The sequence below is a fragment of the Mycteria americana genome, chromosome Z (assembly GCF_035582795.1).
Source record: "Mycteria americana isolate JAX WOST 10 ecotype Jacksonville Zoo and Gardens chromosome Z, USCA_MyAme_1.0, whole genome shotgun sequence".
NCBI lineage: Eukaryota > Metazoa > Chordata > Aves > Ciconiiformes > Ciconiidae > Mycteria > Mycteria americana.
In genome coordinates this window covers 61,212,759-61,234,640 of record NC_134396.1, presented here as the reverse complement: position 1 = coordinate 61,234,640, position 21,882 = coordinate 61,212,759, and the positions used below count along the sequence as shown (strand labels likewise).

Sequence of the window (21,882 nt, the reverse complement as noted above, 5' to 3'; positions counted from 1 at the left end):
AAGACAAATTGCTTAAAAATTCTGCACTGTAGATAACTGAGATGTTAGAGTTGTGCTGTTATATGAAAAGACTGAATGTTTTATGCCGGACACAGTATTTCTGACATCAATCAAAAGCTAAGCACTGTCTAGATTATCTTGATATATGTGTGGTTTATGGTAGAAGGTAATAAAACAAATAGAAACCAGGAGAAAAGTCTGGCTACAGCGGCAACAGATGGGCTATTGTACCTAGTCCTTTTAGTTACAGAACTGTATAAAGAATGCTATTAAAATCACACAGCTAATCAAAAGTCCTCTTTTGACTGTAAAATAATATTAAACTCCAAATTAACAAAATTGCATAAGAGTTGGAATTTGTTTTTGCTGCACTCACACTACACAGGCAGTGCATATTGCACTCTATTTTGCAATAATAGAAGTAGCACAAACTACAGATGCTGTTGCTCTACCTCTGGGTTAGGAAATAACTTCTTGGTTTGCTAATTTGAATGTCTGTGTGTAACTGCTTAAGTGCATAACTGAAAGCAGAACAACCTAGACACAACGCAAGAAAACTGAAATTTTACTTTTTTCTGTGACTCCGTGCCCCTCCCTCCACACCTTTCCTCTCCCTGTGCACACGTGATGTCTGTGCGCACCTTCGCGCGCACGTGACGTCTGTGCGGCAGCCGCAGAGGGCACAGACAGCAGGTCAGGGCTGCACTGTGTGGCACCTGGGAGGGTGCTTGGCAGGCGGATTTCTGCATCCGAGGAGATGGGCAGTGCTGGAGGAGGCGGCAGCTCCTTGCTTTGTGCTGCAAGATCTCAGTGCTCTGTAGGGATGCCAAAGAGCTCATCCACCAGTCTAAACCAATAGGGAAGGGCTAGAAAACAAAAATGTCTCCTGTTCTATAAACCTGTGCATCTTGAAACTCAGTGCGGTTATGATCTGCCTGCTTGAAAAAAGGTTGTAGTGGTACTGGAAGAGATGCAGAGAAGCAACAATGGAGCAAGTTGAGGGCACACTTCTATGTTGTCTTTGACTGCTTACTCAATCAGTAACTTCTATAAAAAGATCTTTCTGGTAAAACCTGTAAGTAAACAAGGGACCACTTGCAGAAGAGGTAGCTACAGTTAATTTCCTAATGATATCTCAATGTGGCTTCCAGGCTTTTGAATTTAACAATTTGTCCTCTTTTATTCCATGAACTACTATGTTGTACCTGTTTTCTGAGATACTGTATAAATGTCTTGTTGTCCTTCTGATAAGGCAGCATGTTTGGAGATTCCATAAATGTGTGCAGACCAGACCTGCTGCACTTATTTCTGCTTGGGAGATCTTGGATTGAAATACAACAATCTTACATCTCGTTCCCTTTCACAACATTAGTTTGAGAAAAACTCACATATTTGAGAATTGGTGAAATGCATTTACAGTGATGGATGTATCACATCATTTCTCATTACATTTTTCAAATGATACATATGAAGAAATAATATATGTGAGAGCTTCAGGACAGCATCCATTGTTCTCCTTGTCCTGTGTGAAAACTTGCATTATGTGCCGGTAATCCAGACCCATTGAAGAGTGTCAGAAGTTGAAAATTTGTCAACCCATCCCCCTTGTACCAGAAATAGGTACAACTTGTTGGGGCTACAGAAGAGAGATGGCATAAGCTTTCCTTATATTACTGCATGATTGCTAAATGGCAAAGTTTACATAATCCCTAGGTTATACGTTTAAGTATGGTATCTTTGAGTTTACTCCATGAAAACAGCTGATTGAAAAGCTTTGTTTGTAGTAGTACTGTGAAAGCCAATACTTTGTTTAACTATACAGTCTTACATGGGACAGCATAGTACAACACTCTTACTTTCTCATCATTGATCCACACAACATTCTCCATCCTTGCTAATTCACGAGAAGGAAAATCTCTACAGCATGGCTATTGGCATAGCATAAAGAAACCACGCCTGCAGGTATGTGTATTATGATCTTTCAGGGTACTTGTACATGTCTTTCTTTTGTCTCACAGTTGGGAGTAGGGTGGGAAACCCAGATTTCCTCAGCTGCCATCAGAGTTCTGTCACATGGCTTCAAATAACTCAGTACAGTTACAGCTGGCAAAAGGCATGCAGTTGGCTTAGAGAAAATGGTTGGTGGCTATCCTCTGTAGCAAGGAGCTGAAGTTGGGCATGGACCTTACTTTTATTGTTTAAAGGTTTGCAATCCATCGAATGTGACATTCCGGAAGAGCAGAAGTTATCATCAGACAACTTTAATTACATTAAGCAAACATGGGGAGATTTTTTTTAAAAAAAGCCACGAATATGTAATGTCTGAAGTGTTACATTACCACTTCCTTCTCTAGAACTGTTCTAGGGCTGTGCAGGTTTTTTTTGCAGTAGGAGATTTCTTCTTGCTTCCATGGCAGCTGCCTCCTCCTCTTGACAGCTTCTTCCTGATACTTTTCATGTAGTAGTGCTGCTTCCTCTTTTTTGTGAACCAAAACATTACAGTCCTTTTTGACATTTCAGCATTGAGCTTCAGAATCTTCTTGGTAGTAATTTTAGCACCATTTTTGGGCTACTATGATTTTTATTATTTATTTTAAATATTTATAAAAGATGTAACAGGATTTGCCACCTGTGTATGTAATAAGAAAATGCTTCTGTAAACAGAGCAGTCTCAGCGTGCACTGAGACACAAAACATGAACAAGATTTTGCGCTGGGCTGGGGATGTGCTGACACAGCTACCCATCCTTTCACAATGCCCTGCATATTACTGTAGTAAGCCAAGGCCTGGCTACAGCCTGTTCTTTCTGTGGTAACCCTGCCTTAGTGTTAGCAGAAATGAGGACAATTTACAAATGATGAACTAAAAAACAAAACAAAACAAAACTAAGTTGTTTGTAAAGTAAAACCAGGCGTTTTTTGTTTCAGCAGAGAAGGGTGTAAAGGACCATGTTTCACGGTACCCCCTTGTCTTACCCAGCTTCATGGCTTTTAGACTTTTAGCCACTCAAACTTAGTATGTAAACCCATTTTTTTGTGTGTACCACACAAAAGATTTAATTTGACTCTGGGAATTCTGGCCTTCCCTCTGAGAGAGCGTCTGTCCAAATGTGTGGTGGGTTTTAGGCACTTTATTTTAGGAAGTTACTTTTCTTTTCCCTAAGAGAATCTGCCCTATGAAATTCAGCTGTATCTACTGATTCTATTTTTAGAGGTTTTGTCATTCTTTTGTGCTTCCTACTCTGTATCACATGCACAGTTTACAATTAAAGAGGGATTTTTTTAAGCTTCCAGGCTGTTTATTCATCACAGGATCCAAAAATCAGTCTGGATGCTTCAATAACTGGCTCTTCCCTCTAGGTGAGGTAGTGTCATCCCTTACCTGGGCTCCAGTGTTGTCCACCTACTCTGTTTAACTTTTACCTGCCTTATTCCTTTACTTCTACTGGCCTTCTAAGTAAAATTATTGGAGTTCATTGGGTGCAGACTCTGAAGAAGGTGATGATGTCCTCATGATCGAATGACATTACAAGTTGCTGCTTAACCTAAGATCAGAAAATAACCTACTTAAACACTCTTTGGTCTGGTTGGAGTCTTCTCAGCTGATGCATGTGTTTTCAGGAAGCATAACAATCAAAATGAAACAAAAAAAACATTTCTGGAGTCTGAATTAAGACCCTGTACACAGGAGGGACAGGGCTGAGTGAGGAGGTGTGATCTTGATTCTGTAGGGAAGAAAAAAACCAAAATCATCGGGTTTTTGTTATTTGTCCAGAGAGGTCTCAAGTTTCTGAGAGATTTGAGAAATCTTAATCTGCAGAACTTGCTGACGTTTAACCACAAGGCTCATTATCTCTCCATGTCCGTCTGTCATCTAAAATAACAAAAGGCATCCATCTATTGTGTAAATCTATTCATGCAGGGCTCTTGATACTGGCTTATATTCTGGCTATTTTATCTCTCTACCAACACTCCCTTTGATTAAAGGACCCCAAAGGCTATTGCAGTTCATCTTGACTAACTATGTTTCTTCCTGTTCCTCCTCTATTCTGTGTAGGGTTTTTTGAGTGGTTTCAATCTACTAAACAGTAATTACCCCAAACCAGTAATGTTTTAATTTTTTTTTTTTGTAACTTGAAAATGTGGCTTCTTTAGCTAGTCCCATGTCATAATTACTTTTTCTTCTGTCATGCTGCTTAGGGTAATACTCACTTTCATTCTCTGTGCTTTGAAGGGTGCAGCTGCTGTGTTTTGCCACACCACAGCAGATGATGAGGCCTGTAGAAGACAGCTAGCTTCTCGGGGACTGTCCTTAAGGGACCCATGGAGTTGTGCGTATTGCAAAATAAAAAATTGCCAGTGTCACCAAGAGCCTTTAACTAAAGTGAGATCTGCCTTTCTTAGGCAGGGGAGAAGTACATGGCAAAGGACAGTCCTTATCATTAATAAAATCACTCAAAATAGGACAGAAGTTGCTCACATTCTGAAGTATTATTTACCCCGGTCCCCAAAGCAACTTTGCTATGGCTGAAGAATTCATACCACCTTTCCTGACTCTGTACCTTTTACAAGACCATCCTACCTACTTACAGTCTTCCCATAAACTTTAATGAATACAGCTGAGTGTTACAATCTGAAATGCTTAATTTTCTTTTTTCCTATGTGCCCCAATTTTGTGCAGCTGACAGCTTTGGTGCTTTCTGACTTCATCTTGAAATACAGTTGTTTCTACTTGACGCCAGTGACAAGCTCATTGACTGTTAATAGCTTACTTCTATGAAGACCTGACAACCCTTCAGGCACACGCATTTAACCCTGTGAGGGTGGGGTAGGTGGGAATTCGGTTGCATGTCAGAGCTGGCAGACCGTGAGGACTTCTGAGAGATCACACCTCTCCTTTTGTCTGAGCAGTCACGTTTCCACTGAGGTTTTGTCCTGTTCACTGTGCTAAAAATATACTAAATGAGTAAGTAGGAAAAGATGGTTCCTTTTGACGGTGATTTTACTGGAGGCTGTGCCAATTGGAAAACAGGCTTCCAAGTAATTCCCCCTGATTTTGCTCCGAAGGCGTGCATGATGCATGGCGAGTTGGGGGGTGCGAGCAAAAGACTCCAGTTCTCTTGCTGTGCTGTAGAACAATGTCATGTAACAGTTAAAAATAATGATCTTTTCTAGGATGCAAGGGGGTCTGTAGCACGAAGAAATCAGATATTTTTTCCAAGAAGGAAAGGTGAATTGCTCCTTTCAGGGTAGATGGCACCATGCACTGAGCATAAGTGAAAGAAAAAAATAATTATTTAGCTTAAACTACCTGAAACAATGCTGCTGCTGCTTCTCATCCTTTAAGCATGTATTTAGTCATCCTGTATTAGTCAGTGTAATTACGGAGGCTACAGAACTAATTCCAGATAGTAACCAGTGTTGAAATGTACAATTTAGGCTTAAAAAATAATTGATTTAAATTAGATTTTCCTGCAAGTTAAGAGAGCCCCAATCTGATTGTCAGTTACCGCAATCAGACACTGCTCCGCGCTCAGGGCTTTTTTGGTCTCCCCTGCTTGCTTTCTCATACCACGTTGGCAAGCTGCAACAAGTGAAACTCCACCCTTCCTACAGACTGGGGAGAGAGAATAAAATGCATAAACGGCGACTGCTGGCGAGTAAAATGAGGGTTTCTGTGAAGGTGCTGGTTTTCCAGACAGTCGCTGGTGTGCAGCTGAGAAAGGGGCGGGATCCTTTTCAAGTAGCTTAGTTGTGATTTGCTGAATTCATAGACTTTTCCCCTTAAAATCCCAACCCTCTCTTGCTCCCCCCCCCCCCCGCCTTTTTTTTTTCTTTTTTGAGAAGTTGACTTGCGGCTGCTCCTCAGCACGCACGTCAGCTGTGATCTGGTCCCCAGTGCCTTGCGCTGACACCATGAGTTCGGAGGCTGATGAACCCAAGGAAGGTAGGGTTTTTAACTATTTTCTCAGGAGAGGAATTGTGCATGCTTGCGTTGCCAGCACCGCTTTTGTGAGCACAGAGGAGAGTTGCTGCTCGCTTTAGCTTTCGGGTATTCAAATGGGAGGGGAAAATGCCTTGGCAAAATCATGTGAAGTCCTGCCGATTTCGCTGGATATGAAATGACCCAAGTGTTGGCACCCTGGGATATCGGTGTGTCTCAGCAATGGTAATTTTCTCGCACATGAAACACTGATAAGTGGAAGAAACGGTGTTTCAAAACAGTGGTAGTAGAATATCAAAAGAGGAAGATTTTTTGAATTTGGAAGCACTGTATTTTTCAGCGAAAGAGGAAGTTGCATGGGGGAGAAGTGAAAGGTCATTATTTTGGGAATAAGCTTGATGCCACTTACTTCCCTGTCCGAATGAGTGTGCATGCACGCGTGTGCGTGTGTTAAAGCTCAGAGGGGTGCGCCAAAGCTACAGGGTTTCATTTACTGCTTCTAGAGTGGAACGTGTGGAGGAGCTGGAAGTGCTCCAACAAAAATACAATTATTCACTACTGTTGATTGGGAGGGGGTGCAAGCCAGAGTAGGACAGTGGGGAGCAAGCAGGGGAGGAGGAGGGCAATTTCCTGAGAGTGCCTATATACAAAAGAGCATTTATACAGAAGAGGGAACAGGGCAGTAGTGGGGTTACACACTGGATTTCTTAGAACAGAATTGATGTTTCGTGGTTACGAATAGTCCTTAGGGAGACTCAAACTTACAGAGATCCAGTATGGCTCAGAAAAATAATTCAAAACAACACAACAGATAAGCAAACAGTAAGGCAGCCTAAGCATGTTGTATTTCATGAAAACGAGACATTTTCAGAATATTTCAGATGGTTTTCCCCTCATACTCTGTACAACTTGCCCCACTTGAAGCATAACATTACCAGGGACTTCTATCTGCTTACTTGCGTAAAAGGGTATTTTGTTGATTTGCAGAAAAGTCAGCTTGGACTGAATCAAACGTAATGCTTATAATGCTGATAGAACCTGGTTAGTAATGAAGCACAAGAGCCTATGTTTTGATAAAAATTACAGCGATGCTCTCTGTTTTCTTCTTTCTTCATGTTGACTGAACAGATGAACTAAAAGGCAGCTTTTCTTTTTTTTCCAAGAAGATTTTGTAGGACAGATTTATCGAAAAGCAGAACTGAAAAAAAAAATTCTCTATAGAAACTGTTTGAAAAAGAGAATATGTGAATAAGAGTATGGCAATGTGAGCATTCTCCCTCAGTTTTACAGCAGGAGAGATCAGCATGCATGCCATAGCATGAAAGATCTTCTGGTTTACATACAGGAAGCTCCGGACAATTTTACCAAGTTGGCTATATTTGAAATGTAAATTTTCTTGTTTAAAGAAACCTCTTACCTTCTTAGATGACTCAGATTCTTAAAATCCTCTGAAATATTTTTGCCTTTCTGTGCGTTTCTTTTGAAACAATTTGAGATGCCAGGATCTTCATGCTGAAAAAAGCATTTGGAGCAGGTGGCTGAGACAGGAAAGAAAGGGTAGCTTTTTGGTTAGTTATTTTTAGCTGGGAAAATATTTGGGTTTTGCTGTCCTGTGATTTTAAAACGTTGGAATGGAAAATAAAAACAGTAGCCATTGTGGGAAGATGAGGTACAGATATCACTGAAAAGGTTTTTCAGTCAGTCTGTAAATGTATTCCTGGTAATATATTCCCATCTGTAAAGGAATAATTTAGAGGATGCATGACAAAAGGGGCTTTAGTGTGTATGTGAATAAAGCCTGGGATTAACAGGTGAATATGTAGGAGTGCAGCTTTTACACTACTTTGCCTAGTTTGAGTGAACATGGCATGAAAGATCACTGATCAAAATACTGAAAAATACAGTCAAATACCCGTGGATTTGTAGTGGTCTAGTGTATGTGGCATAAAATAGGCACTCAGAGTCTTTCAACTAACTAGCTCTGTTTCATCAAGAAACTGCACTTTTTGCGTGAAGAAAATGGATGCTTCACGAATTCAAATTGAATTTGGGGCTCACGCTTTTGACACTGAGTATATATAATCTTTTAAGTGGTTTACCAAAGGTGGGGTGGTTGATTTTTCCTTTAGGTGCAAGACTGAATGTCACTCTCTGACTTACCCACAAATTATGAGGCCCACCAGGGAATTAGTAGGTAAAGGTCTGTGACTGATTATGGAAGGGGTAGAGGGTACATTTCGACAATTATAAAATGGTTATTTTACCAAATGCTGTACGTTTCAAGGCCAAAGCTAGCAATGAAAGCATAGTGGTTAATCTGCTACATACTAAAAAGTGAAAGGAAGAGAAAGCTACAGGAAAAATGTTATTTTAATGTTGTTTGTAAGCAAAGGCAGAACTTTTCTATTTTCCTTAAAGCAGAGATGCTCCGGTGGCCAGGGAAGCATCACTGGCCAGACGCGAGTGAAGGGATATACGAGGAGCTCTGCAATTCAGTTGCAGCTTCCAGGCATGACTCTCAGACCATGTGTTGGAATAACAGCCTGAATGAAAAGGAGGGTTGAACGCACAGTAATAGCATCGAACATCATGTATGTTGTGACAATGACCTGATGCTGAAGTGTACAATACTTCACTTCCAGCTACTTTATACAAGTGAATCACAGTATTTGGAGAACATTGGGATGTCTGTAAAAGTGGATTTAATGGGTTAATATGGATTATTTTTTAAAATCTGCATAACAAGATCAAAGACCATAGGTTTTACTACTGTAAAAATGAACTATACCCATTGTTACAGTGAAACCCAAAATCAAGGTCAATTTTGAATGGTTAACTCCTGAAGATTTTCTTTGTTATAATTAATTAAATAAAGGTAGAGTCTTTTACCTCAAGTCAAGTCTTATTTTTTTAGCAGGAACTGGGAGTAAAAAGACATTGCTAGAAGACAATCATTACTTCACTGTATTTTGTACTAATTGCTGGATATGGGGTATGCAGCAGTGTATCTGGGCTTTTCAGCTTCTGCCTTTGATCTCTGCACGGTCCGTATTAGAATGGTAACATGAAACAGTTCTTTTTTTCTCCCGTCATGCTGCTTAGTAACATTAGAACAATCTTTGTATTCATCTGTATACCACAATGCTGTGGTAAATGCGTGTGTGTGTGTGTTGGTGTGTGTATGGCATCAATCTGTATTGCATTTACAGATTCCAACAACTGTCATGATATAAATAAGCCTGGCACATTTTCTTGTAGTTACTTTTGCCCAGGATGAAACAAAGAGCATGGTAAAGTCAAGAAAAAGACTATGGCATTTAACTGCACGGCATAATTTCAGTCTGGTGTTGCATGGTGGCATGTCATCTACCAAGGAAGGTAACAAATGGTTTCAGGCTGTTATATGACTTAATTCCTTTCTGCAATCTGAAGGAAATTTTCTTGATGCTGTCATATTAAAAATATGTATCATGAATACAACTTTTTAAATACATGTCAATACCAATTAAAATTATTGTGGTGTTAATGGATTCCTTACATAGTATTTCTTCAATAGAAGGAAGTAGTAATTTATGTAAATCTTCAGAAAACTTCAGCTTCGTTCTACAGGATTTATGTTGTATATAGAAAACAACAGGAGATAAATCTAATGTCTCAAAGGAAAAGTGAAATAATAACAGATATCAGAGTGAATGTAATACATAGCCTATGAAACGATGGATATTGTATTACAAACTCGGAATCAGTGAGAGCCTGCACTGCACTTTTATCATACTTAGTTTTAAGTACCAGATTTCATGGGAGAGAGAGATCTCTGCATTCCTACAAGTGCTCAGAGCTTTTTTAGACACAATTAGCATTTTTTAATCCAAATGAGATTACTGAGGAGTGAGCTCACCTGTTTTGTTCCTTTTAGAGCTTGGAACAGAGACACAGGGGTTATAAAATCAGAGTATTCACTCTTTTGAGAAGTCAGTACTCTCTCCTGTAAGTAGGCATGGATTTGCTTTGACATTTTGCAGTCACCTCTCATTGTGTGAAAGTTTTCCAGGGTAGAATCATGTTCATTTAGATAACCAATTGTCTGTTCTTGTGCTCCTACAGGCCACTTACTCCATTCAAAACATCGGTGGGCGTCTATACTGTATGATTCTGCATCCCACTATCTCCAAAACCAGCATTTGTTAGAACCTTGTATGCTTTTATGACAGGGAACGGGGACATCCAAACTGTGCAAGTAGACCGTTGTCCATACATAAATGCAACAGGTACTAGTTGATCACAGTCCCATTTCATGTCAACTTTTGAAGTTACAGGCTGAGGTGGATGTTGGTCTCTTTTCCCAAGTAGCAAGTGACAGGACAAGAGGAAATGGCCTCAACTTGCGGCAGGGGAGGTTTAGACTGGATATTAGGAAAAATTTCTTCACTGAAAGGGTTATCAAGCACTGGAGCAGGCTGCCCAGGGAAGTGGTGGAGTCACCATCCTTGGAGGTATTTAAAAGACATGTAGATGTGGCACTTAGGGACATGGTTCAGTGGTGGACTTGGCAGTGTTAGGTTTATGGTTGGACTCGACGATCTTGAAGGTCTTTTCCAACCTAAATGAATCTATGATTCTGTAATTAGAATAAAATGCATGAAAACCATAAGTTTAAACAGAAATGGGATGTCTCAGTGTCCACTTTTGGACCCAAATCTGAATGGTTTTGTGTAAATTGTGGTAGCTTTTACAGCTGCCAAAGTTAGAGATTGTCCCCCTCTCTTTTGTGGAGCTCATTTTTTCCATACGAAGCCACAGGCAAGCAGCACAGACAATTCGAACTTATCCCCACGTGTTAGACCCACCTTCTGCTCTCACCCCAAAGACTACAATATGTGGGCTTCCTTTGTTTCACCTGACCTTCACCTACCCTCCTGTGTCAAAACTACAATCTCCATAAGACATTAAGGCCAGTGAAACAGCGGCTTTTTGTTGAGAGTAGTCTGAAAAGTTCAGTTCAGGAGCAGGAAGAATGATCTGGTCCCAATGGCTGTGTCAGAGATGTAGATTAGTCAATTTGTGGAATTTGTTATTCCACAGATAACTTGCCTACTGCCGATGAAGAGGATTAAAAGATTACTGGGGTCATACATGTCATGTACGCAGCTCTATAGATCAGAGCAATGCTTAACAATTTGACATTTCATGTAATCCCTTCTATAGATTATTAGAATTCAAGATTAATAGGACAAGCTAAAGGCAAAATATATCATTTTAGTAGAGGAAAGAATGAAAAAATGAAGTAAGCTTATGAGAAATTAGAAAGAAAGAATTATTACTAACCCGACACTTTAATATTATATATCACATATGCATGGAGAAAGCATTGCCAGAGGTGCAAATAGTGGGGGTGGAAGGAAAAGCAAGAAGCTAACACCTTAATGAAGAAGGAGTAATGGGAAATTTGGAGGAGGTAAGACCATGGTACACAGGCAAGTCAGAAGTGCTAGATTTTTTTAATGTAGTTTGGAGGACTGTACATTTAATAAAGCAAGATACAGGAAACAGATAAAGGTCTTTGAGGACAGGAATACAAGTGCCATGGTTTGTAGTACAACTGCTGCAGCTCCATCTGGATGTGGGCACTTGAATCTTTTGGTAAGACCACTGACTTAAGTCTGTTAAACCGTAAGACTCTGGAAGCAGCTCTGCATCTCTCCCCTCAAAAACTGAAATAATGGTTGGTTTTATTTTCCTGGCCAAATCAGGGTAATCTTAAGATAACCTATCTGTGAATGGATTAGGTGACCACTCTCATTGCTTCTTCTACAGGCTCAGAATTGAATGGGTTGAACGGATGTTTTTTGTTGTACACCACGTTTGGAAGTCCATATGGAGTAGTTGTGTTCTGCAGAACACTTCGTTCCCCATGTACTTAGCAATCTCTCCCTTGTGCAGCTGGAGCAGATGAGGAAGCTAGGTGGTAATTTGAGCAGAGGCCATGGGATAACCACTAGCTGTAGCTGGTAGGTTACTTCAGAGAATCACTGAAACTCTTAGCCAGTTAATCATTTAGCTGTGATTGTTGGGTTGAATGCTAGATTGCTTTGAGAAAATTCCATTAATATATTTATGCAATCAAATCTTTTAATCCATAACAAACTGCAAGACTCGTGTTTAATTTCAAATAAGGTACAGTCTCTTGAGCTATCTGGTCAGATTAACTGAGGCGGCAGGGAACTTCTGGGGGTCATCAGGCACAACCTTCCACTCAAGGCAGAGCCAGCTTTGAGGTTGGATCCGAATTCAAAGTTAGATAAGGCTGCTTAGGCTTTTCCAGTCAAGTTGATAGTGTCTTCAAGACTGGTGGTCCCACAACTTCTGTAGCAACATATTCCACTATTTGACCACCCTTGCTATGAAGATGGTCATTCCTAATGAAATTCCCCTTGCTGCTGCTTGTGTCTGTTGCCCCTTGCTCTTTTGCTGTGTATCCTCAAAAAGAGCCTGGCTCTGTCTTCTCTGTAACTATTCAGCAACAAGTTAGATGTATCGGTTAGGTCCACTATTAGTCTTCAGGGTGAACAAACGTAGCACTCTCAGCCTGTCCTCTGTATTGTGCGCTCCAGCTCCCTAACCATCTTGGTGGCTGTCTGCTGGACTTGATTCAGTTTGTCAGCTCCTGTTTTGGAGAGGTATTGGGGACCCCAAAACTGGACACAGTACTCCACATATGGGAAGGTAGTACTTTGTTTTCAAATCCTACCAGTCTTTTCCAGCTTACAGAATTGATTGTTCTACTGGAGACTTAGTTTCCCGTTCTTCCTTCCATTTATCTGTTGATGACAGCATTTGCTATATCACAGTACTTCTTAAACCCTCGGGTTATTTTCTTCAAGGAATTTGCAAACTATGTGCTGTCATAAATGAGACAGAGGTTACAGATCAGGGAGCAACAGTCAGCAAATCTCTGGAGAATCAAAAGAAGTATCTGGGTAAGGGAAGGGCCTTGCACCTACATTCAGAAAGGCTGTATTCTATATCAGTAGTATTTCCAAGTATAGCAACAGGCTAAATGAATGGCTTCTAAGAATAATGAGTATTTTGCAACACATGTGCCAGGGTAACATAAGGAAAATGGAACACTCAAATACTAATTGCAATTTGTAACTTTTATTCAAAAGCACACGTCATTGCTTTCACCAGTAACGATTTATCATTTGGTCAAATCTTCTGTTAAATGTGACAGTTTCATAAGTGTTCTTAAATGCTGCTTTTTGAGAAGCAAATTGCTTCCCCTCCCCCCTCTCTCCTCAGACATTTAACATCTCTATAAACACATTTGGGTAATAAATAAAGCAAATGAAAACTATATTGCAGGTGTTATTTCAACCTTCTGGACTGATTTTTTTGTTACAATTAAACTACAAAATGTGGTAAGAGGAGAGCATTTCATAAAGAGGTGTGAATGAGCTACTGATCTTTATGCTACTTGATGAAACAACTTCTGTTTTTCTTTTTCCATACATCACGCTCAATAGAAGAAGTAGTAGGCTAAAAATAGTTTCATCTATTTCATAATGACTTTAAAACCAAAATTACTTTTTTTCATGTTTAAGGATTAATTTTTCATGTTTGCGTATCGGGTAGATACTTCACAGATCCTAGTAGTATCCAGTAGTAGTACTGTTAATAGTGTAACAGTTGCTGTATAGGACTTTGTAAGAAAATTAAGTGCTTAAACTGACTGTTTCTGAATTAATAAATAGCACCAATCTGAACGTTAGTCTTATACATATTGATATTAACATTTTTTTTGTAGTGTGGGAAATCTGGAAGTCACAGATTTTCATGTTTTCTCTGTCTGCATCCATAGGTTTGCCGAGTTAGTTATGTTTTTTAATGGTAGGTGTACACTTTTTCTTTTGTGGATGCATCTCCATCATGAGTACTGAACAGGATACACTGTGGGATTAGCGATGCAAATGCAACTGCCAGCAACTTGGTTCTTTTAACCATAACTTCAGCAAATGCATAGGCCTTAAATCTGCTGTCAGTTGGGCACAGTCTTGTTTTGAGGGAGGACGAAACTGGGAAACCTGTCCTTTGAGAGTTTCATTCTACATTCGTCCTTTTGGGATGTTTTCTCATAAATTTTGTTTTTCTTCATAAGATTCCCTGCCTGGGTTGGGGTGTGGTTTGATTCAGTTTCATCAGTTAATTCCCTGTCACAATTTGTTTTGTGGTTCATTTCTAGTGCTTGACTGGCTAGCAATGAGAAGTAGAGAGCCTGCGCCTCTGCATGGCATGGAGGATTCAGTCTGGCGAACTTGGCATCCAAAATCTTCACCACAGATCTGTTTCAGCAGAAGCAATGTAGAGGATTGAATATGCACTGTATAAACTAATTTCTTTTTCCCTACCTTTTGCTGAATTCAGTATTGATATTTGTAACTATACAGATTAGTAATGAAAGATCAAAGAGTCTGTTTTGCATAGCAACAGGGGAAACCTACATTTCAGTTTGACATACAATATACAAATGTTGGGGTGTCTGCAGAGAGTCCTGTTCCTGCTGGCAGTTTACAGTAAATAAACTGCAGTACAATGGGAGTTAGCATTTCATTTATCTGAGAATGTTTATCCTCAAAGGTTTGTAATTTGAAATCCAGGGACGTATTCTGAGATGTATTTTATGTATGTATGAAGGTCAGTACTTGCAGGTTTCGTAGCTGGCCTGTGATTTCAGTGGACCTCTAAGAATGTGATAGCCTCAAGTCTTGATCCCAAAATGTTTACATTTCACTTTATACAGGAATTAATAAAGCACTGAATAGTGCATGCACGGACAAGCTTCCACTTAATTAACTTAATCGAGGTGTGTAGGCAACTTTGACTTTGAAAAATGCAGAAATTCCTTTGTTTTAAAACTTAAAACTTTCATGAGATCTGTTTTTCCTTTACTATGTCTGCTTTACCAAACTGTTCTACAAAGACAGTTTTACTTATAGAAAGAAGAAAATTTTGGTTTAATACTAGCAAAAGCAAGTAAATGGCACTGGTGAATATTTCAGCTACTGATTCCAAGGGCTATTTTTTCCTCCTTGTAAAAGAGAAAATGAGTGAATGTTTCTGTTCACTTAAAAACATTTATATTAAAAATATTCGCAGAGAAATAGTGACTTAGACTTTACTTCAGAAACTAACAAAGAGCTTGAAACAATGAATCATGAATTTGAGCAGCTGAACAGAAATAGTGGATACTTAGGAAGGGGTAAGAATAAAGTTTGGCTCTGGTGTCTACATCTGTGATGAGATGTCTTCACCAAGCTCACAGCCTTGTCCTCAGTGCTGGAGATTAGAGATTTAGAAATCTGTGATGCAAGGCACCACTCTCCTGGATGTATGTTTAAACTAAACTTTCTTTGAAAAAACAGTTGGTATTATAATCAATCGAAAGAGATGTAAATTATGGTGGATTTAGATGTTGATCAGTTCGTCTTGGCTTGTTACGTAATGCCACGCAGTATGGGAGAAGAGGGTAGCAGTGTCACAGTGAGATGAAAAGAAACTGTTCACATTTTTATTTCAGTGCAAAAATGTAATCTAACTAATTTGAAATTTAGATTGATGGTGTTTATTTTCACCACTGGAGGCCTTTCCTTCTCCAGGTTCAAATTTGCATTCCATCCTTCTTACTTTTTGGGTAATAATCCTAAAAATCTCAAGCTACAACAACCTTTCCTGGTGGTGGATATCCCTTCATAGCTGATCAGTGCTGCTCATCACCTACCTAAAAATATCATTTGATGCCAGTGCGAAGTAAAGAAGCTGGACATTTAAATTCTACAGTAGTCAACAGCTGTAAAAACCAGTGCACTCAATCTCCTACCCTTTGCCCCGAGGAGTGCACTACTAAATAGATGGAGGTTTTACAGAATCACAGAACAGTTGAGGCTGAAAGGGACCTCTGGAGACTGTCTAGTTTTAGTTAGTAAATATATTTGCGACATATACAAATAAATAGAATTGCTAGTGCTTTGCTAGGTATCAAAGTTCTGTATCCAAATAATACTGCTTCCTGACATAAAAGAAAATGAAAGTGTCACACACATGATGTTTAACCAGAAGATTTCATTTTATAGAAGAACAAGTTTCTAACAGTATTAAAGACCTAAATTTTCTCTTATGCTTTATATTCTACTAGGATTTAATGACATTAATGAAAGCAAAACCAAACTCTTAAGATACGTGGGGAGGTGGACCTGTGTATTGACAGTCTTAGTTTATGCTTGAGAGTTTAGGTGCTGTCAAATCAAAGATTTTAAAGGTGGGGGTTTGTTTCCCAGTAAGTGTTCTGTATAGAAATACTCTGCATACTTTTCCAGCTGTTTTGAGGATTGGTTTTGAATTGGAGATGCCAGGAATAAAGCAAACCAAGTGGAAACAAACAGGAGTCAAAGCAAAGCCTCCAAAAGATAGACCATGCATTTGGGTCTTGGGGAGCCTGTTCTGAACTGGCAGCAAGGGAGTAAGGGAATGAAGGAGAGAAAATACTCCCAGCCATTGATTTCATGGCTGGAAGTTTGGACGAAAGTCCTGTGTCCTGGTATGGATACAGAGGCAACAGGCTGTAGCTACTAAATACTGGGAGAAAAAATTAAAACTGAGGGGTTGGCTTATTTTCCTCCTTGTGGAAGAGGAAAGTAAGAGAAATGCATGTTAGCAGTGGCAATGGAAAGGACCACTGTGGCTTCCAAGTGTAGCCCTGCATAATCACAGGTACCATGAATGACTGGTGTGGAAGAGTAGGCAAAGCATGCATTCTCTGTATAGGCATGCATCTAATGCCAGAAAACTTATCCTTCGTGCTTTAAAACAGGAAAACAGGTAGTGAAAAATTAAAAACTGTGAAAGAGATGAAGGGTGTGACTAGTATCCCAGGCCTAAAGAACAGCCAGTATTTGATAAGTAAAACTCTTAGATGGCATATTTTCTTGTGTTTTATAATCTGCATTTCAACGTTGATACTGAAAAAAGGATACGCTAACCAGACATCTGAGAACTGAGCGCCCTAGGAATCACTACTGTTTTTTTCTGTATCTGGCCTGTAGCTGTGGCAATCTTCAGTGCCTCGTAAGTTCCTTTAGAAAGGAAAAGACAGAAATCAAATTATGTGTGTGGGGAGCAGGTGTCATTTAGTTTCTCAGGACAAGTGGAAGATACAAGAGTAATATATATAAACAAAGTGCAAGCTAGCAATCCAGCCTTCTCAACATTACACTGAGAGATACCGAGGGACTCCTGTCCCATCTGCAAGAAACAGACAGGGTGGCATACGGATCAACATGGAGAAGAGCAGAGGACCAGAACTAGAAATACAGGAAAAGCATTATTAACTACTTTCAAAGCCATTGTAAGATCACTCACAAACCCTTCTGTCATTTGAACTCTCTGAAGCCTCTGCTGTGGCTTTCTTTACATGCTATGCAAAATATATGCCCTTTGCATTTTGTCAGCCAGGTTGCTACCTTGTCCTTCAAATTGAGTTCCCTGTTCCTCTCATGCCAGATTGCCATCTTGTCTCAACCTTCCAGTTCATTTTATTTTTGCCACATGTATCTTAAACTTCCTCTTAACTTTCCTCCCCGCCCCCATGTCAAATTTAAGTCTCTCCAATGTATTCAAAGTTCCCCAGGGCTGCTGGTCTCTGTGCTTTCCTTCTGCATTCAAGCCAGAAGCTCTTCTGTTATACTCTAGGTCCTGTGCCTACAGCTAAGGGTTTTTTTGTGTGAGAAGACATTCCTTTCACCAGGATGGTTGTAAGAGCAATTAGATACCTCTTTTTAAACTTTAACTTTTGGTAAAACATTCAATTGTAATGGCCAGATTATGTTATTGGAAGCGCCACTTGGGTTAGGGAGCTTGGCACTGTTGCCTTGCTGCGGTTTGGTACGTGTTTCTAAGGCTGGACAGAAAATACAGTGTCTGTGTTGCATTTGTTTGATCAGAAGGAATGACCTAAGATACACTTTATTTCCTGTGAAAAGATTTGTGCAGTATTACTGTTGAGTATGCATGGACACCTGGTAGATACAGAGGAACTTGATGTAGCCCTGAAATGGCCAACAGCTGAAATATACAGGCTGCATATTTAATACCACAGCACCTGTTGTTACATTCCAGCAAGGATAACAAATGGTGGCAAAGGAGTGAAATACCAAATTAAGTTCATGACCCTACTCTGTGTGACTGTCATCTTCTCTCTTTAATATCCAACGTATTTTAAAATATGCTTCTCTAAGAGCAGTCATGAGAAGTTAATTTTTTTTTCTTATTAAAGCTGCACTGTTAATTAAAATCCATGCCGAGGCTCTAGGAAAAAGGGCTTTTAAGAAGGCTTTTTAAATTTCTACATCAGCTACAGTATATGTATCATGTGATACGCAGGGTGGCTGTGGGAAGCACGGGCATGTAAAACCAGAATAACTTGTTGGCACAGACTGCTCTCATGGGACTGCAAAACTGCACATACATTCTTGTTGGAAATAGCATCTTTCCTCGCCACACTACCCAGCCTTAACCTCCAGGTACTTTTTTTGGCAATCCTTCTCACCTCTTGATCAAAAAAGTATTTTGTTTTCTGTTTTTTCATGGTTTGTTTTTGTTTCTGCGGCTAGAAACTGGGTCATCTTTTGCTGTTGGTCAAATTTTGGGCATTTTAATACACTAAGGCTAGAATTAAATAGCAAAATCAGGAAGCATATAACAATATCATATGTTTTGCAAACCTATTGACAATGACTTCTTCAGCACTTTACTGACTAAAAAAAGGTGTTTCCAATGGTGTTTGCTAGCTTTTATCTTTCCCATGTTCCTGCTGCTGAATGTATGCTCATTTTCAATATGAGTATGCAGATTAAACGTACTGTATATTTCAAAAAATGCTTGATTAGCCAGATTTTTTTCCAAAATTGCTTGATGAACTGTTGCTTCAGAGTGACTTGCAGCCTCAGAGCTGACTTCCAGTAAGCCTGCTCATGCAATGTTTGCCATGCATTAGGCTTGGCTTCAGATTGGGTATTTTTTCTTTTGAAGGTCTTCCAGTGTGAATGTTAAAATTAGTACACATTGCTTGACTAATTAACATTCTCATAGTGTGCTCAGTTCGTAAAGATGATGGTGAGTGAGAATTTAGTACAATTTACTGTACCTATTAAGAGAACTGTAGGCAAAGGTTACTTACCTTTATGAACGAATGCTTGGTATGCACTGAAAATTTTAAGCTGTTTTCTAGTTACAATTGGTGTTCATATATAGATCTCCCTTTTTAAAAACAAGGTGCCAAATAAAATATTTGCTCTTCAAATAAGGACCTTGTGTACCTGAATCAAAAAAGTAGAGATGTATGTGCAAGAATTAAGTACTGTATAGGGCCTTGTGGTTTTGTTTTGTTTTGTTTTGTTTTCTCCTTTTGCACTTAGCCGTTTGCCCTCTGGGTTTTCCACTGCCTGATGGTGCTTGCCCAACCTATCTGCCCTGTTGCAGTCCTTTTCTCAATAAACTCTGTGGCTGCCCTGGTCTCTTCTCATCCCTGCCATCAGCCAGCTTAGAAGTTGCAGTCCCAGTGTCTGAGGTTGAAGAGTGAAAGCTGTCAGTGCGCTGTCTGGTCTTGCATGTCTGGTACAAGCTTTGGTTTTCATCAGTTTTTGAAAAGCCAACAAGCAAACAAACGCTTGCAAACGCAGACACCAGCCAATATGCTGAAGTGGCTGTCTGGGGACTGCTGCGTTTTTGGAATGATTTCTACATTGCAAGGACTTTATCTGTGCTTTTAAAAAGTTTAAATTTAACACACCTTTCACCCAGGAAACTTTGAAGCACTTAGATAAGAATCAAAACAATGACTCTTCTGTTTAAAAAAAAAAAAAAAAAGAAAACCAAAAAACATTCTTTGAAACCATGACTCACTCAGATGGTTATTAAGAAGAAGCTATAAATCATGGTGGCAGCTAGGAAAATCAGCTTACTGTATTCATATCTGAAGAATTCATAGTCTGTGTCCTACCACTCATTTTTTAATCTTATCGTCATGTAATAAGTACATTGTGAAAATTGTTACAGCCCTGGTAACAGGTTTATGACTCTATTTCTGCCTGTTCTGTACTTCAGGACTTGTTCATTTACTGATGCTAGCTCTTGCAGTTTATCACCGTTGGAGCTTTACCTTACTGAAGTCATGTGTTTATACATGAAGTCATATATTTATATGTCTCAGTGTATTTATTTCTTTAATTTTCTGGCCTTTATCATTCCTGAAAACAAGGGCAGCCCTGTAAAAACCCAGAAGGCAGAAGGCGCAAGAAAAAGTAAAAATTCCGTAATTTTTTTATCCCTTGATATCTAGGCTATCTTATGATTTTGGAGGTGCATGACCTATGGTCACATACACTTGGAGAGCGTAGGGCTGTCAATCCTGCTCGATTTCAAGTTGCCTCCCTCCAGGGAAATGACGCTCTCGCTCTGGGAGTCTGACTGAACATGCAATTCGTACGGCGTGCGCGGGCTTTTAGCTGTAGCTCTCACCTGCAGTTTGTGGAGAGGCAAACACACTCGTCCGCACAGGATGCCTGGCAGGAAATCAGTTGCCACATTTCTCAAAGCTGTGTGAAACAGTCTTTTAAATGCTGCCTGAAGCGCTCAGTCGGTGCTGTCTCTCTCCTCCTAATCCCGTGTAAGTGTTCTTTGTGCCTTGCCCAAAAACCCCTGTAATTTTTGGACGTTGTGCAGTACACGGTATGCCAATCACTAAAATGAGAACTGGGTCTCACGCAGCAGCATTGTTAGTAATGGCTTCACAGTCACATTTTCTCTTCCGCCGGGACTGTTGTATCAACATGCCAAGTACGTATGCTAGAAATGCAACTCATGTCAGAAAGCTCAACTCTTGACTTGCCCATGGAATTTAACATGGTTCACTGGAAGTTTTTACTGGATGCTTTTTTTCTGGTCCTTCTTTATTACAATAAGCTTAAAAATACCCAGTGACTCAAGTATTCATTGTAAGGTGTATGAGATTGAATACACTCAACTGCAAGTGATGTTGAATCTACCATCAACTGTTATCTTGTGGAAAAAACATTCTGCCTAAATTTCAGGCAGTGAAATAATCTGAGTCAACTTTTTTTTCCCAAATATTTATCTTTTTTTTAGTTTAAATGGAGTTGAGAAATAGGGTATTTGGTAACAGGCATTTGCCACAGTATGGAGGGAGGTGTACTAGCTTCCATGTCAGGGAAAAGTCAGCATTGCAGCCGTAAGTATGAGCCTTCTTGTACTTTTATACCAGTCTCCTGAGAGCTTATTAACCCACAATTCTAAATTTTCACTGAAAGTTTATACTTCCACCACAGTTTTAAAGAAAACCTGTGTAAGGTAAAATATTTTGGGGAAAACACATCCAGAATGCTACATGTCCAATATTTATTGACTTTAACACACAAAATACTAATGTTAAACATACATGCTGTTGGCTGCAAAAATTAAGAAGTTTCATAGTTAGTAAGGTCCCAGCTTTCACAGTAGGCAGTCTCTAGCAACTTGTTTACTCCTCTAAATCATACATCAGAAGACTTTGCAGATGTCCCCGTTATCCCTAAGATCCTGTGATTTTTGAATTAATGAAGGCAGGATTTCCTCTGAGAGCCTTTCCCCGTGGACTGCTCTCCTCTGCGGCGGGGTAGCTCTACTGAACGTGATCATGTTTATTTGTATAGATTGTACAGAAAATGACATCCCATTGATTTCAAAGGGGTATTTTTTGATGATATACTTTTTAAAAGTGAAGTGTAAAACTGCACAGGAAAGAAATAGGAGCTGTAAAGAGCAGTCATGAGGAAAAACTATCTGTGAGATGCTTAAAATTAGTGGGATTATCTGCCCAGATTCTGGGTCTAC

General features: G+C 39.6%; 1 protein-coding gene across 5 annotated transcripts in view; it reads left to right on the top strand.

The window, feature by feature from the left end:
• TNFAIP8 (TNF alpha induced protein 8) overlaps positions 1-21,882 on the top strand; it is a 65,932-nt gene that overhangs the window by 38,760 nt on the left and 5,290 nt on the right. Inside the window, exons 1-2 of one of the 5 annotated variants that reach the window (XM_075527429.1) lie at positions 5,876-5,946; positions 9,860-9,930. The exons of 2 other annotated variants lie outside the window; for them this stretch is intronic. Coding sequence is in view for 1 of the 3 variants with exons in the window: in XM_075527426.1 (XP_075383541.1) it covers positions 5,916-5,946 (31 nt within the window). In the remaining 2 variants the exon portion in view is untranslated. Of the gene's footprint in view, positions 1-4,758; positions 4,828-5,841; positions 5,947-9,859; positions 9,931-21,882 lie in introns of those variants that run through there. 2 more of the 5 variants (XM_075527430.1, XM_075527426.1) reach the window with 2 other exon arrangements.